Source organism: Semicossyphus pulcher, unplaced genomic scaffold (assembly GCF_022749685.1).
Source record: "Semicossyphus pulcher isolate SPU_LCO1_2020_fin unplaced genomic scaffold, fSemPul1.0.p SCAF_10, whole genome shotgun sequence".
In the NCBI taxonomy this organism is placed as follows: Eukaryota; Metazoa; Chordata; class Actinopteri; order Labriformes; family Labridae; genus Semicossyphus; species Semicossyphus pulcher.
Window position 1 is genome coordinate 4,871,642 of NW_027211604.1, and position 15,751 is coordinate 4,887,392.

General features: G+C 41.9%; 1 protein-coding gene across 1 annotated transcript in view; it reads right to left on the reverse strand.

The window, feature by feature from the left end:
• LOC138605581 (neural cell adhesion molecule 1-like) overlaps positions 1-15,751 on the reverse strand; it is a 296,228-nt gene that overhangs the window by 13,045 nt on the left and 267,432 nt on the right. Inside the window, exon 16 of the mRNA XM_069677942.1 lies at positions 14,973-15,153. Coding sequence (XP_069534043.1) covers positions 14,973-15,153 — 181 coding nt within the window. The remainder of the gene's footprint in view (positions 1-14,972; positions 15,154-15,751) is intronic.

Sequence of the window (15,751 nt, forward strand, 5' to 3'; positions counted from 1 at the left end):
AACAGCCTTTGTGCTGATGAACTGGTCCGGGCCTCTGAGTTTGACCCTGGCTGCCATTATTTACCTCCTGCCATCACTTTTAATTGGTGGAGTTTATGTGACGCGTTTATCATTGACGTGTAAATTTTGCAGACTTTACGAGTTGACGAGCGCTGCCCCAAACAAACCATTAAACAAGTTACTGACACAAATTAGAGCGAATGACGTCCACAGTTTGCCGCGCCTCTGAAGCTGGATAGAGCTGTTGACACATTCAGTCTGACTTCAGGAATCCTGCACACTTCTGGCCTTCGCTGCACATGGTTAGCATTCCTGGTTTTATAACCTGTGCTGCACAGCCTCTCACATGATTGATAGTTTCGTTTAACGATCTTTTCCGTCTCTCCAACATGTTTGTGTTTACTGCACTTTTATAACAGATGCATTTTCAAGTAAAAGCGCTGCCCATGGTCAATCTAGACATTCAATTTATATTTACTATCCTCCTCCTCTTGGCCGCACTGTATGCAGTTCTTAATTTGCTCTGATGGCAGGAGCGTGCCACCGCTCTGTGTACTCACAGGTGACGACAGTGTAGCAGACGACACTTGTTTTTCTGCCCATTGCCTCATTTGCATTTTAACAGGCACAATAAATCATGTGGCATGTCTTCAATGCCGCGGGGTGTTTCTCAACGAGGGAGAAAGCTCGGGTCTACGCGTCAGGACGGACGACACAAACATTTCTCTTTACGGGCCTGTCAGGTACAGTACGCAGCCGCTTCCCCAGCTGATAACACACTGTGAGAGATAAACCTCAATTTCACTCAGCGCCACAAACTCCTGACAAATCAATAACTGGTCACCGTCCAGCGTAGACAACCTGCTCGGCTTGTTTATTGGCAGTTAATTTACATATCATTATAGCTCTGAAGGATGCATTCATTACACGCACAGAGGAGGATTTCAATTCTGATCAAAGCAAGCCAAAGATATCAAACACGTCAGGCTGAATTGTAGAGACATGAGTACAGAATGATGGCCAATACATCTACAGTAAAATAGTATTATGTGATAGATTGATGCGGCCATAAACAACAAGGTCAATTTTAAAGTCGAGGTGAAATGAAAAATGTCATTTTAATCCTTTTAGATCACATCCTCAGTAATATTGTGCATCTATTTGACAATATAGGCCAAAGAAAATACAGCTAGCTACTGCGCTGTGGAGAATGTCTGTCTACGCCCACTTCTCAACGATCAAATCAAATCCCTCTAATGATATGTCCCGCCTGCACGTCCTGTTTCACTCGGAAATACGTCACGGTACGGAAGCTAGATACTCTCGAAATGCCGTTTCAGCTCGACTTTAAATGTCTTTATTAGACTGTAGAGGTCAGGAGTTAAAGACCGGGACTCTTCCTGGTAACTAACTTTCTTTAGCATACTCTATTCTGTCAGTCTTCCTGCTCGATACTCAAAATCTGGTTAGAATAAGCGTCTTACAGAATTGAGACATGCCCTACATCTGTAATGGCTCTCACTCGACTGCCATATGACCTGAATGGCTCTCAAAACACCGACCTGTTTCAAACCCTGCGACTTGACAAGAGGCAGTCACTGATGAAGCCTCTGAAGAAGGGAACAATCTCAGCGAGTGCCACAGTCTCGTGAATAGTTTCATTTCAACCTGATGTTCAAAGTGCTATTAAAGCACATCTTTTTCATAGATTCTTTATGTGATACTTTTATCCTGTCATATTACGTATATATACATATCCGGAAAATCATTAAGAGCCCACTCCAAATGTTCCTTAAATCAGCATCTCTCTCTACACGTCACGGCCAGCTCAATCCAGATCTGAACCCCTCTGAAAACCTCCTGAATGTGATCAAGAGGAAGACGGATGCTAACAAAGCCGAGCTGCTCCAAGAGCGGCCTAACGTCACCCAACAGCTCTGTGACAGACCTGAGAGCATGCAGAGACGCATGCATTAAAAACCAGGTTATTCCAGCAGAAAGTGATTCTGAACTCTGACTTAAAACATTCTGTTGTTTAAACATGAACTTGTTTTCTTTGCATCATTCAAGCTCTGAAAAACATCTATTTTTTAATCATCTTATTTTCTTCGTCGTCATTTTCTGCAAATAAAAGACCTAAAGAGAATATTTGATTTGGAAGTCGTGAGAAATGTTGTTTACAATAAAACAAAAGTTAATTTCAAACGAACACAAACCTGTAAATAGTAGAACCAGAGGAAAACGTATTTATGCAGCGGTCTCCTGGAGCTGTATTTTGTCATATTTCTTCACGCATCATAAAGTTTGGGGAATGCTTTTTTCATTTTCTTTGACACTAATACACTCAGAACTTTAACAAGTAAAGTTGACAGTAAGTTTTGTAAATGGACGCACAAATGTGAAAAAAATATGACGTGATTCAAAATCTAGTTAGCTGAAAATCTCTTATAATCTTACAGACCCTTACTTTTTATAAAAATCCAGTCCTGTTTTGAGACATATAAAATGCTCTGCTTGAAATAATAAATTGTGTATTTTGTGTTTTTTCTGCAAAATATGTTTAATTACCTCCCAAAGCATCTCCTCCTTCTCCCTCATTAAAAATTCCTGAATCTGCACAGGCCCCGCCCACTATGCACATTTCCAACCGCCCCCTCCGTCGCGAAAACAAAACACGTCTCTGCTTTTAGTGGCAACTTGTTGAAACTTAGCTAGCTTGAAATGTAGTAATTAGTAGTAGCAACGTTAACTTTAGTAGTCAGTCGTGAGTTTGCAAAAATTACATTGACGGTTACAGCTGGCTCGCACATCGTTGAAGTGGTTGCCATAGGTTACACATAATGATATGCACAGCGTCACCCCGTCCATTAATGGGATTGGCGCCTTAGGTTTGTGACGTCTCAAACCTGCCAATCTGAAAACGTGTTGTTCAGCCTGTCCTTGGTACACTGCAGGTTAAAAGCAGATAGGCCCAGCCATGGAGATGACTGCTCATGTTGTCCCTGATATGTCTTGTAGCACATGAGAAACACCACATGTTCACTGGAGGGGGTCTTTAATGTTACCTTTGTTCTTTTGTTCTATTCTTTAATCTGCTACTCTTCTTTCCTTTAGTATTACATGAACCATGTGGATGGATACATGCTCCCGTGTTTGAGTCCTACAGCTCTCCACCACAGTGTGGCACTGCACCACCACTATCACAACATGAGCATCAGGGTCTCTTTATGGGCACGAGGAAGCAGAGAGATGCTGACAGCTGATCTCCTCTGACTGATCAGGATCTTTGGAAAGTGTGTGCGTGTGATTTCAACCTGCTAAACTAATATTACAGTTGCTGGTGAGGCAACAGGCACGACACTGCAAAATATGAAATGCTGACTCCTGTTAATGAAGTAGAGGATGAAGTGGAAGCATAACAAAGAGGGTTCACTTATTAATGCATCTAATTTAATGTGGATTGAGAGCCTTGTGAAAAACAAAGATGATTGTTTTTGTTGCCTGAAGTTCTTCACTCAGAATTGTCCCCATCTGATTATGACAAAACATATAGACTGAGTAATTGTACTGAGATTAATTGTTGGTAACAATTAGGAAGATGAAGAAGAACGACACGAGAAACCGCAGATGATCATTCTTGTCTGACACTGAATAAATAAAACTCGCTGCTTCATTTCCGACACAAATCTCCTGATTTGATTTTAATTGATTCTATCCACACAAACATCTCATTAACCACATCCAGATAAATCACTGAGAGGCTGTTTTAACTATGCAAAGAGAGTAAACCTCACCCTCGTGCACAGCGACAGCAGCTCTGTCGTCTGTATGCAGCGTGCGACTGCAGGGAACAGAAATATTCTATTTATATACAACACGAGCGAGTCTGATGCTCACACTTAGATAAAGATCCTGATTAGCAAAGATGAAAATCACTCAGCACTGATCAGCACTATCATTACTCAGAAGGCACTGATGAACAACAGGAGGGACCAACAAGTGACAAAGAACACCTCGAGGGTGTCGTAAGCTCTTATTATCCTGCTGACGGATCTTAGTTGAGATGAAACAGCAGAGCCGAGGAGGAGAATGCAAGCCTCATTTTAAATCGGAAGGTAGGCCGGGCGGCCATCTTTCAAACATTAGAACTGCCCGAAAACTATCAAGAGAAAAAATATGTTTATCTACAGGTGCTTTTTCTTCTGCCAGTATCATTTTTTTGGGGGGAAACATGGATTTACCACATATTGATGTTATTCTCCCTCCAGGAGCAAGCAGGAGAGTTTTATGGTGCTCGTGTCTCCTAAGTCACAGGCAGAGAGCCTCTGGGGCCACATTCGCCCAACGTTCCCTCCACAGCTGTCTGCAAAGGTCACAAATCAGACCTTTAGCATTTGCTTATTTTACAGTGAACTGTTCTTTGATGTGGACTAACGCTGCTTGAAATGGAACCATGTTATCTTCTGTTTTACAAATGGGAAGTCGAGTACACGACAAGCTTGATGCTTAAAGGGCCAGTTCGCCGATTTCCAACCTAACCTACACTTCCTCAATCTAGGACGCCCGCCTCCGATGTCTCGTTCAAAATCGTCAGGTTTGAAATGTAGACTGCAGACCCGAAGATTTTTTTAGACGATCCACTGGTATATTCTCATCGTATTTCGGAATCTGTACCGCTCTGAGCCGTTGCCTGCAGCGAAAATGGCAGTATTTCACTCCAGCGCAATGCACGCTGGGTGTTGCTGGGTGGAGCTGTTTCTACAACTTTCTCCACAGCTATGGCGCCAACTTTAAATATTATTGCTTCCATCGATTACAGAGACCACCAGCTTCGACTGACAGTGGCGCAAATTGGTCCTTTATGCACTTAACACCCATGAGAACAGCTCTGAAAGGCAACCAGCAACAAAAATTTGTTTTTTTTTTAAAAATAGGGAATGAAGCGCAGATGCCAGAGTGTCGGATACCACAAGAGCTGGTTTTTCATGGAATCTTCTCCTCAATGTTGGTGACGCCAACCAATGTGCAGCGTATAATTTGAAATAATTTACAATGTTGGGAAAAATTGGCTTAAAATCTGGATAATTTGCTGTCTGAGTGTCTTTTGCCTTGAAAGAAAAAGTCCTGATGAATGGATCAAGTTTGTTACCAAGACAGAGAAAGCATCTCTTCTGTCCGATTACTGAAAACGTACCTTCTAATTCTCTCACAGTGAACTGTTGTTGATCACTACTGCAGCTGGTTCGAGTCCTTCTATTTATGTGTTGCATCTTCTCGTGACTCCACAGGAATTTCAGAGATCAGAGTGTCGAGCAAATGTAAACTGTATAGAGGACTTTGGGTTATTTACACTCTGCTTTTTGACATATTTAGGTCTTGGTGATTAGTGTTCCAGAGGATTTACTGCGGGGCTACCTAAATAGCAAGATTATTGTGCCAAGAAAAGCAACAGAATCAGTCGAATGGCGTCTTGTTGGATGCACCGTGTGTGCTGACCGAGATCTTTCTCTTGTGGTAACCAAGTTTAATTTTACTTTTTTTTAGGCTCTCTAACAAAATATAATCTCTCACAAGCTCTCAGGCCTTTTAGCAACAAATCCTGAACCAAAAATCAGACCAGCTAACTTCAAACAACATGTTTGCTCCTCAGCTTGAAGGTCTTGTAGCACTAGCATTTATACTAATTACTTTTGTGTGTTGTTACTGAGCAAAGAATGCAAACATCTGCTGCAAAATCTGCTCCAAAATGCCATCACACGCCATGTGCAGCTGCGACATGATGCATGCTAAAATCTGTACTCTTTTGTGCTCTAGACTACTGGATGGTTAGCTAGTTATGGAATCTAAAATAGCTTTATTTGGACTGAAAAGTATCTTTTAAAGAATAGACACCATCCATGCAGAAAGTGATGGAGCAGCAGAAGCTGAGGGAGCTTGAAATGAAAGAATTTCTTCTTTTAGTTCCACAAATATTCGCCTCTATACGGTAAATACCTTTTGTTGTTGAAAATGCAGGTTGTCTCCCTTTTAATTCAGCTATAGCCAGGTTTCTAATCTCACTACATTTTGCTTTACCAGCCGTGTGTGGTGTGATGCAACACTGAATGCAGAACACAGACATTTAGTGAAAGCTCCAGAGGAAAAGAGTCACTTTCACACCGTTTCACGAGTCAGCACCGTGTCACACGTCTCGGCGAGTTTAGTCGCTAAATTCTCAGGAAGCCATCACTTTCATGAAAGAAAAAAAACACAATTTATTTCAACCCTACAATGGTTACATGGAAACACACTGATATGTACTTACAAAAATGTCTCAGAGAATAGAATCATTTCACATTATTGAAAATGACATTTTTAGTGTTTGACGGCTGTTGCATTTACGTGTTTTAGACATTTCTCTGCTTTCAGGTAAAAAGAGAACATGAACCATCAAAGAAAACATCCGATTTCTTGTATTTGTTGAAGGTCAGTTTGAAAAGATTATGTACACTTTGTCACAAACATGATTAGTTTTTCTGCACAACTTTCTGTCCTCTCCCGACAAGGTGGTTACATAATAAAGAATCTGAAAGTGAGCTTTATATAATGTTAAAAATAATAAACTGTCTCGAAGAATGAATACTCAGGCCAAACTCAATCCCACATTTTTCTGTAAATGTTTGTCTTCCCTCACTTCGTACTGCAGGACATTTCAAGCTTGTATCCAAAAGACAGTAATTAGGCACAGCATGTACTCTTCACCTGGTTAACACATTCATAATGCTTCGACTGGGGAGCTTCAAAGCAGCTGCATAGCACATTCATGAATACTGGATCATGCCTTGTGTCAGCTTTCATGCAGTGTTCATGCTTTTGTGTCATTTCTGACGTAGCCGTGGAATGACGTGTCCGGTTAATAGGCAATAAATTCCAAAATAAAAGTCTCTTTACCATTGCCGTATCTGGTTAGCACATTGTAGACACATAATCAAACAGAGTAAGGAAATTATTCTATTGATCACCCCTCTTCAGATCACATTAAGGCATTATGAATGTGTTACTAATTGCATCTAAAACAAAGCGGCGACACTTTGTCTAATTCAAAAGAGCACCCGAGTCCAACTTATAACTTTAACACCCTCTTAGTTTTTCCTTTCTGACTCTATTCACTTACAACATGGAAACAGATGGAAACAGAATATTAACAGAATCTAAACCCCCAAAATTTGAGAATGATGCAAGTACTGAGCACCCTGTAATAACGTCATGAAACCAATGTCTTGACTCTTCATCTTTTTTATATCTCGTGTGTGGCTGCACAAGGGTCAAAAGGCATAGAAAGCAAAGGATTCTGGGCCCAAAGATTTCAAAGGCTCAGACTATCCTCTTTCTCCTTGAACGAAATCAGTTTATGAGAGCCAGAGTGCAGTCAGCATGGGAGGCAGAAGAGCTGCCAGACTGTACGTCACACACCAGCAACCCAGGATAGCGGAGGTTAGAGACCAACCACAGGAGACAGCTATTTATTTTAGCGTCCACATCAGAGTGTTTAAATGAGAACCACAGAGGTAAAGTGTGACAAGAAGAAAAAAAAAACACAATAAAACCAAAAAACAGAGAAAGAAATTTGTGTATATGGCAATGTCATGGTCCATAGGTGCCCAAGGAGATCACACATGGAGACAGGAAGTGGACACGGAGAGAAGGGAAGCAGGAGAGAAAGAGGGAAAAAAAGGGAGAGATAGAAAAATAAGGTCAGAAACACAGAAATACAAGTCTGAAAGGTTATCAGAGACTGAATCGAGGAATAAAAAAAAGGTTAGAGGATTAACGTAAAAAGAAGTCATAGCATGTTAGTATAGGCGGATGACACATGGTTCATGGCAGGCATGGGTGGAGGGTCACAAGGATGACGTCTATGGAGGATGACAACAGAAGAGGAAGACATGTCAAGTATAGTGCAGTTCAACCTTTACTTTAAGGTTTAGTATTGGTCGCTCATGGTGCGGCAGCGTTTAGGATACGATAGATGAAAACCTGGATGCAAGAACATCCGCAAGAGTCAGGCTATTAGCTCTCTCATTATGGCCAGTGGTGTAATGTAAGGAACGTGCAAGTCTATGCTGATGTGTAAAACCTGATCCAAAAGCCTACTTGTTTTATATAAGTTCCCCAGTTGGAAGCAAAATAAGCCAACACAATAAACCCAGTAATGTGAATACCCACTCAGTGTCTCCCGTCTGAGCCTGCAGAGTGGTGACTGGTTTGCTCCTGCATCATCAGCTGCATACTGGTTGTGCAAAAGCAGCAGCATCATACAGAAATGATGCACTTATGCTTATGGATTTTAATCATATGTATAACTCGATTTGTATAACACGACACGGAACAAAAGTAATGCAAACATGTGTGTAAATTAGGTGCATTTAGTTTGCAACTTTGCAGACACACCGATCAGCCAAAACATTATGACCACCTGCCTTATATTGTGCAGGTCCCCCTTTTGCCGCTAAAACAGCCCTGACCCGCCGAGGCATGGACTCCACTAGACCTCTGAAGGTGTGCTGAGGTATCTGGCACAAAGACATTAGCAGCAGATCCTTTAAGTCCTGTCAATGAATCGGACTTGTTTGTACAGCACATTCCACAGATGCTCGATTGGATTGAGATCTGGGGAATTTGGAGGCCGGGTCAAACCATTCCTGAAGCATGTCTGCAGAGTGGCAGGGCGCGTTACCCTGCTACAAGAGGCCACTGCCATTAGGGAATACCGTTTCCAGGACTTAGTCTGCAACAATGTTGAGGTAAATGCTACATATCAAAGTAACATCCACATGGATGGCAGGACCCAAGGTTTCACAGCAGAACATTGCCCAAAGCATCACACTGCCTCCGCCAACTTCCTATAGTGCATCCTGGTGCCATGTCTTCCTTTCTATCAGAACCAGCATGAACTGTTTCAGCAGTTTGAGCCTCAGTAGCTCTTCTGTTGGATCGGACCACATGGGCCGGCCTTTTCTCCTCACACGCATCAATGAGCCTTGGCCGCCCATGACCATGTCACCCGTTCACTGGTTGTCCTTCCTTGGACCTCTTTTGGTAGGTGCTGATCACTGCAGACCGGGAACACCCCACAAGAGCTGCAGGTTTTGAGATGCTCCGACCCAGTTGTCTCGCCATCACAATTTGGCTCTTGTCAAAGTCGCTCACATCCTTACTCTTGATCATTTTCCTGCTTCCATTTCAAGGTCATAATGTTATGGCTGATCGGTGTAAATCCAATAGAAAAGATATTTGTGATGCTGATCAAACTGTAAACCGAGTGGTGTTATGTTTCCTTCAAAGCTGTTGCAACTTGTAAAAAATATACCTCAAATTTCTGAGAGAAAGTGATGGAAAACGAGCCATCTCCAAAAGATACAAATATTGCAAATTTAGCCAATGAGCAGAGACCATCAGGTCAAACAAAAGTGCGGCAGCTAACTTGTGTTTCATAAAAATAATCCATTATTTTGAAAGACGCCTGTTTGTTCAAACATTTTTCAATTCTAAAAGACATCTACGTCTGCAATGGAGAACACCAGACAGATGGTCGGTGTGAGTGTGTGTGAATGGGGCGGGGCAGTGTTCACAGTAGAGCCACTTCTTCAGCTACCATTACACCACTGGTCATGGCCGGGAGAATGGCCCATGCAAAACCACACATCCAGAACAGAAGCTGGTTATGAAGGTCAGGTCTATGACATGGATGAACGGGTGAACTCATGTTATCAAAACTGCAAAAGTTAATAGCTGTTGTTTTTTTGTAGTTTTACTCCAATGTCAACCTTAGCTGGGGAGATTTGGATGGATCACCACCTGCCACTAATGAGTCCGTATTAACAAAGACTGCGTTTATTTTAACCAATGCTTTTTGGCCTGATAATTATAGTGATGCTTTATCTCTCCTCAGCTGGGCAGCATTTCACCCTCTGAGTCTGTGGATGCAAATGCTGCCCAGCTGGACCTGCAGGGACTAAAAATGACACAGGCCAGAATATAAAAGGGAAAAAGACGCAGCAGATTCAACACAGGAAACGAAAAGTAACTTAAGACTGTTTTTCAAATCACTTCTTTATCCAATATGGGTTTTTTTTTTGGCATTTTGTGTGTGTGACTTTATTCTGAGCATGTGTTTGAAAAAACTCAACCTCGCATCAACCCTGCATTCGCAGTGCCAATTCAGAGCATCGAGCCAGTGTATATTTACAGTGGAGCAGCTGTTTTAAGGCAGCGTTACAGGAGCAGCTGCCAGACCTGCTGAAATTAAGTGCAGATGTTGCAGCTAAAAATAAACCTGAGCAGTTTTCCACATGCCTTGAAGAGAAGAAAAAACACCAGCAGAACTAAACGTTACAAAACAGAAATTAAATGAAAGTAATTACAGGAAATAAGGGGGCTGACTTGGATGAAGCCCATGTGAACTTCTGCACTCGTAGTATTAGAAGTGATCCAAACCTCCCACTGCTATATGGCTGTTTCCCAGCAAGCGCATGAAAAAGAAAATAACTGGTTTCTTTATGGGCCATGCACTGGCAGCCATTGCTTTTTTTAGGGTCTCCAGTAAAGAACACACAAAATTAATCCAGCTGGAAGTGGCACCATGCAAAGACTGTTAAGGGCTGCATCCCCACCTAACTAGGCCACACTGAATATTCAGGTCAGCCACGGACACTCAACTGTGAAGAGCCACTGAAACCTGGCAGAGGAAGAGAAAGATGGAGGCTGATAGGAAGAACTGAAATAAAGTGGAAGAGGAGAAATAAGAGGGAGGGAGGGAGGCTACAGGAGAGCTGGATATTTGTGATATGACTAATGAGAGAGTGAGAGACAAAACAGACGGAGAAAATAACTTCATCAGAATGTTTCTTTTTGCCTCAGACTTTCGACCCAGAATTTATTTTTGTAGTTAACTGTTTCATATAAAACTTCTAGTAAACTGGTACTTTAAATGTTCTAAATCTCAACCATGACATTCACATTAAAAGGGGAAAGATTGAAGGGCTTTTGGGAATCCTTTTCTAATTATGGATAATGATAAAAGCTCTTTTTCAAGGGAAAGGGAAATGTTATATTTTTGTGAAGGCTGACAAATGTATGACTATTGCCTCTTAAAACTTTGTATATGTGTCTCCTAATGAAGCTCTGAACCTTTAAAGCTCCTGTGAGGAACGCTCAGTTTGTGTTGATTTTGGCGCCCCCTGTGGACAAAGCCGTACCTCTTATATCTTTGCTGATTTTGTCCTTTTACACGCTTAGGTGGTGGTTTTTAACAAAAATGTATGTTGTATGTATCACTCGCTTTAAATGTTTGCCCTGGAAAATGTAAACAAAGGCATTAAAAATAACTATATAGAAATAATCAATCTTGTCGCTGATGGTCTGGTTTTCTTTTGTAGGTCATCCTGTTTCATAACCAGCGAAAAAAATCCTCACAGAAGCTTTAAAAAAAAAGTTTCTTTAAAGCATTTTTTCCTAAAACACCTGGAAACTGCAGTGACTAGCAAACTTTTTTAAACAGGAGTAAACACTGCAGTTGTTGTGGACCATTTTCAGCTGTGGGTTAGTTTAGGTGTTAAGGGGCATCGTTAAAATGCTGAAACTGGGGATGCTGGTTTAGCTCAGTGGGGAGCGCAGGCGCCCCATATACAGAGGCTATAGCCTTTGACGTAGTGGCAGCAGGCTCGACTCCGGCCCCTTGCTGCATGTCACCCCCCTCTCTCTCCTCCCTGTACTTCCTGTCTCTCTTCAGCTGTCCTATAAATAAAACCTGTTCTGCCAGCTTAATTAGCTTTTCTTTCTTTGACTAATTTTAACTGTAAACTAATTATAACTACTTATGAGTGATTTCAGTTGGCAGACTAAAACAACAATAATATGATGGATATAGAATGTTATGGGGCATAACTGTAATGGACTTTAAAGGTTTAAGATTATGTTAAAACTTCTCTCATTAATGTGTCTCGTCTCTCATAGATTTGACAAGCAAGAGAGCAGCTATGTTTCCAGTCTGGTGTGAAAGGTTCGTGTCGCTTTTATCAGAGACCTAGACGTTTCCTTGACGGTTTAAAGAAAGCATGTTTGAGTTGATGTCATAAAGAAAATTAGACACGTAAGAAAACCCTGAAAGTGAAGGTGAGGATGGAAGAGAGATGATGATTAAAGAAAGGAAACCTGGCAGAGTTGTTTTTCAGAAAGGAGTGTGATGAGAAAGAAGTCGGACCTGTTTTATGGCTCAGGTATAGTACAGTGGGGATGCAGCCCGAGTTAAAAATGTGCACCTCACACACAACACAACAACAGAGCAAAGGCCGACCGTGACCACCGGGGTTCAGATATATTTGGCATTAACAGGACAAAAAGCTCGGGGTCTGACGGATATCTGCACTGACTTTATTGCTCACTGAACTTGAGCAGTGCGGCTGCCTTATAGCAGCTATTGAAGAGCAGGAGGGCATACCACCAAGTTTTATCTGCTGCAGCAGAACATCAAAGAGGGAGAGAAATTGTATGGTGAGTGTGCCTCTGCTCCTCGTATGGATTCAATAGTTACTGCTGGGCTTGTGAAGCCTGGTCTCTGAAATTTTGTGGGGTGAGCACAATGTTTTAAAATGCAAATAAGGTGCTCTGTGCATGAAAAACAAAGAAATGTGTTTCTCCTGGAGGGAAGGATTAGGTGGGAGACACATAAAACACTGGAATAAGGCAGAAGTTTAACATTAACAGTGGAAGGAAAGTGTGCAGCTACAGGCCTGGGGTAAAAGCAAAATAAACTTTGGACGACCCTCCTTAGCTTGTATATTTTTAATGACATAAGAGTTTAACTTTTCACCACCCTTTGAGGCATTCAGCACTTTGACTGTTTGATGAAATTTTATACTCTTTAAATGCTCCGTAGCATGGAGACAGGGATAAGAAATCTCTCATAGCATCTGTTGAACTAAAAAGCCTCACTCTGCTCATTTCAACACCTTTACTTCAAACTCGTCAAATACAGCAGCTCGCTCTGTGGCCCAAAACTGCACAATACAACGAGCTGGTTCCCCTCCACTGTCAGTTTGGAACATGCAAGTGGTCAAGTTGGGCCCCGGGTCCACATAGCGCCTTTTTCTGGCAGCTGGGATGAAGCGTTTGTGTGGTGAGAGAAAAAACGTTGCACGTGAGTTTTGTGTCTATGACAACAATAAGTTTAACTTACTACACAGCTAACAACAAGCTAACAACGCGTAGGGCAATAAAAGCTACACAACACTTACATTTAGTGTCCGGCCGATCTGCTCTCACAAACAGGCTTTTCGGTCTCCATTGTGATACTGTTTGTTTGTCATATGTACAACTCTGGTTAGAAACGGCCAAAACAAGTTGCTCCTCCATGTTTGGTGGTAACCAGGGAGATGAGTGGCGCCCCATCTGATTGGTTGACGACACCAGCGCCTTTCTAAAGAGTTCAGAGATTTTCAACTCGAAGCGCTCGGAGCGACTGCACAAAAAAGGCGGAGCGCTCTGAAAGAAGACGCTGGGTGCAGCGCTTTTTCTCTGGGCCTCAGCATGCAGCTGCATACGCTCTGTCCTCTTTGGGAACAACTGAAAAAAAAGACGCTGGCGCTCAGTAAAATGCGCTATGTGGACACGGGGCCTTGGGTATAAGTACTGTTGTATAAATATTAGTGTGTTTAATTTTTTTATGGCTTTTGGATGTGCAAGAATAATACAACATGTGTTTAAAATAGCAACAGTTGAAGTTTGATTAGATTTTGGCACCAAAACTACTTAGTTTGGGTTTAAAATTTAAAATTTAAAATGTAATTATCTGATCTATTATTTTATCGTAAATACAATGCACATATTTGCTGTTTTTCTTACTTCTATTTTATGCCATATATTTCTCTGTACTCTCTCAGTGTCTGAGCAGCTGTAACACCTGAATTTCCCCCCCGGGAAAAGTATTTCTGATTCTGATTCTGAGATGAGTACTAACCTACGCTTTCTTGTTACATAACTCGCGTTATATGCTATAACTAACTCACACATGAAGTTTCTCACATCTGTTTAAAAGGAAGTTAAAGGAATTAAACTTCTTAAAACATCTGTATATACTATTTGCTCACATGGGACTCGAGTCCCGTTCTGAATGAAACCCTGATGAATATTTCGATACGGTTGGCTACAGAAGACGCGTTATACAACTTGGGAGTGAGAGCGGGCTGGCTAAGTTTTCCCTAACCTCATCTTTAACAGGGGTTTAGTTTTCTAAATCCAACCACTGGTGATACTTTGCATGTGGAAATAATGTCTGACCAACTTTCATTGCTATAGACCTGTCGCCTAGCAACAAGAAGCTAGCCGGCTAAGTAGCTAACATAACTAATGTCAAGTAACTTAAGCTATTATTTTAAAGATAATTAGTTTCAAGGACAACACGCTAGCTATTTGATTGAGTTTAAACCAAAAACATTCACATTTAAAAGTTGGCTGCAAAGTTGTCTGACCAACTTTCATTGCTATAACACAATCCTTCAATCTTTCCATCCCTCCATGTAGAGGAATGTATCTTCTGGATACTCATGACTAAACGAAACACCTTGTTTGCATGTAAGAGTTTGTGCTCATTCCCTGAAGTTTTGTCAGAGTGTCTCTTGTCTTACCGACTGTAAATTTCACAGTATATGTAACTTTTCAATGCTTTCAGCAAATAAGACAGCCCTTGATATTCAGTTTGTTTCACTTTACCAACAGCACTAAAAAGGGCTTTATAAAACAAAGCACCTCCCACACAGCAGGCAGAGACAGATGATTCATGTCAGACCCTACAGCCTGCGAGCTTTGAATAAGAACCTGGTTACAGTCAAGGATCCAAGTAATAGAGTTTCTCTGGTCACGGTGGAGGCCTTTGTGCACTGTGGCTGGTGTGTGTGTGTGTGTGGATGCTCGGGGTGGGATGAGGGGAATAGTACCTGGGATGGTGGTGGGCTCTATAGCTGTTCTGAAGATTAAGACGCCCGGCTCCGACTTGCCCTGCTGATTCTCTGCCACCACGTGAACCACGTACTCTGTATTCCAGTCCAGGCCGTTCAGCACCGCGTAGTCGCTGTCATGAGGGAGGCGGATCTCTGGTTTCCAGCCAGATACATGCTTCTAGGAGGGAATGTAGAAGGGAGAATCTCAAACCTGGGCGATCAAGATGGGTTTTACTCTATACTAACACAGAGAAAGGGGTGGTCTGAGATCATTTCAGAGTGTTTGAGAGATGAATATGATTATTTTGGCCTTTGTAGCACCTTTCTAGCCCATGACGCAGCTGTAAATACCAGGCTAGAGATACTCTGTTTGACTGTATGAATGACTTGCTAAAATAGAAATGGTTAAAGCCTCTTGGGGGGCTTAAACAACTTTGTAAACTACTGCTGCCTGAGAGTACCTAAAAGTTTGTCGTTTTATGGACTAGTTCAGAACTTTAACAAAGTGTGTTTGTTCTCTTACTAGTATTTAGATGGAACGAGGTAGGAGCTAGACGTTTCCTAGTTCAAGTACCGGTTCGAACGCAGTGGGCCTGTCTGTGTGGAGTGTGCATGTTCTCCCCTGTGCATGCGTGGGTTTGCTCCGGGTGCTCGTGAGGTTCATTGGTGACTGTAAAATTGCCTGTAGGTGTGAATGTTAGCGTAAAAGGTTGTCTGTCTCTATACGCTGTGATTGAGTGTAGAAAAGCTTCTACAGCTCCATAGAATATATTATT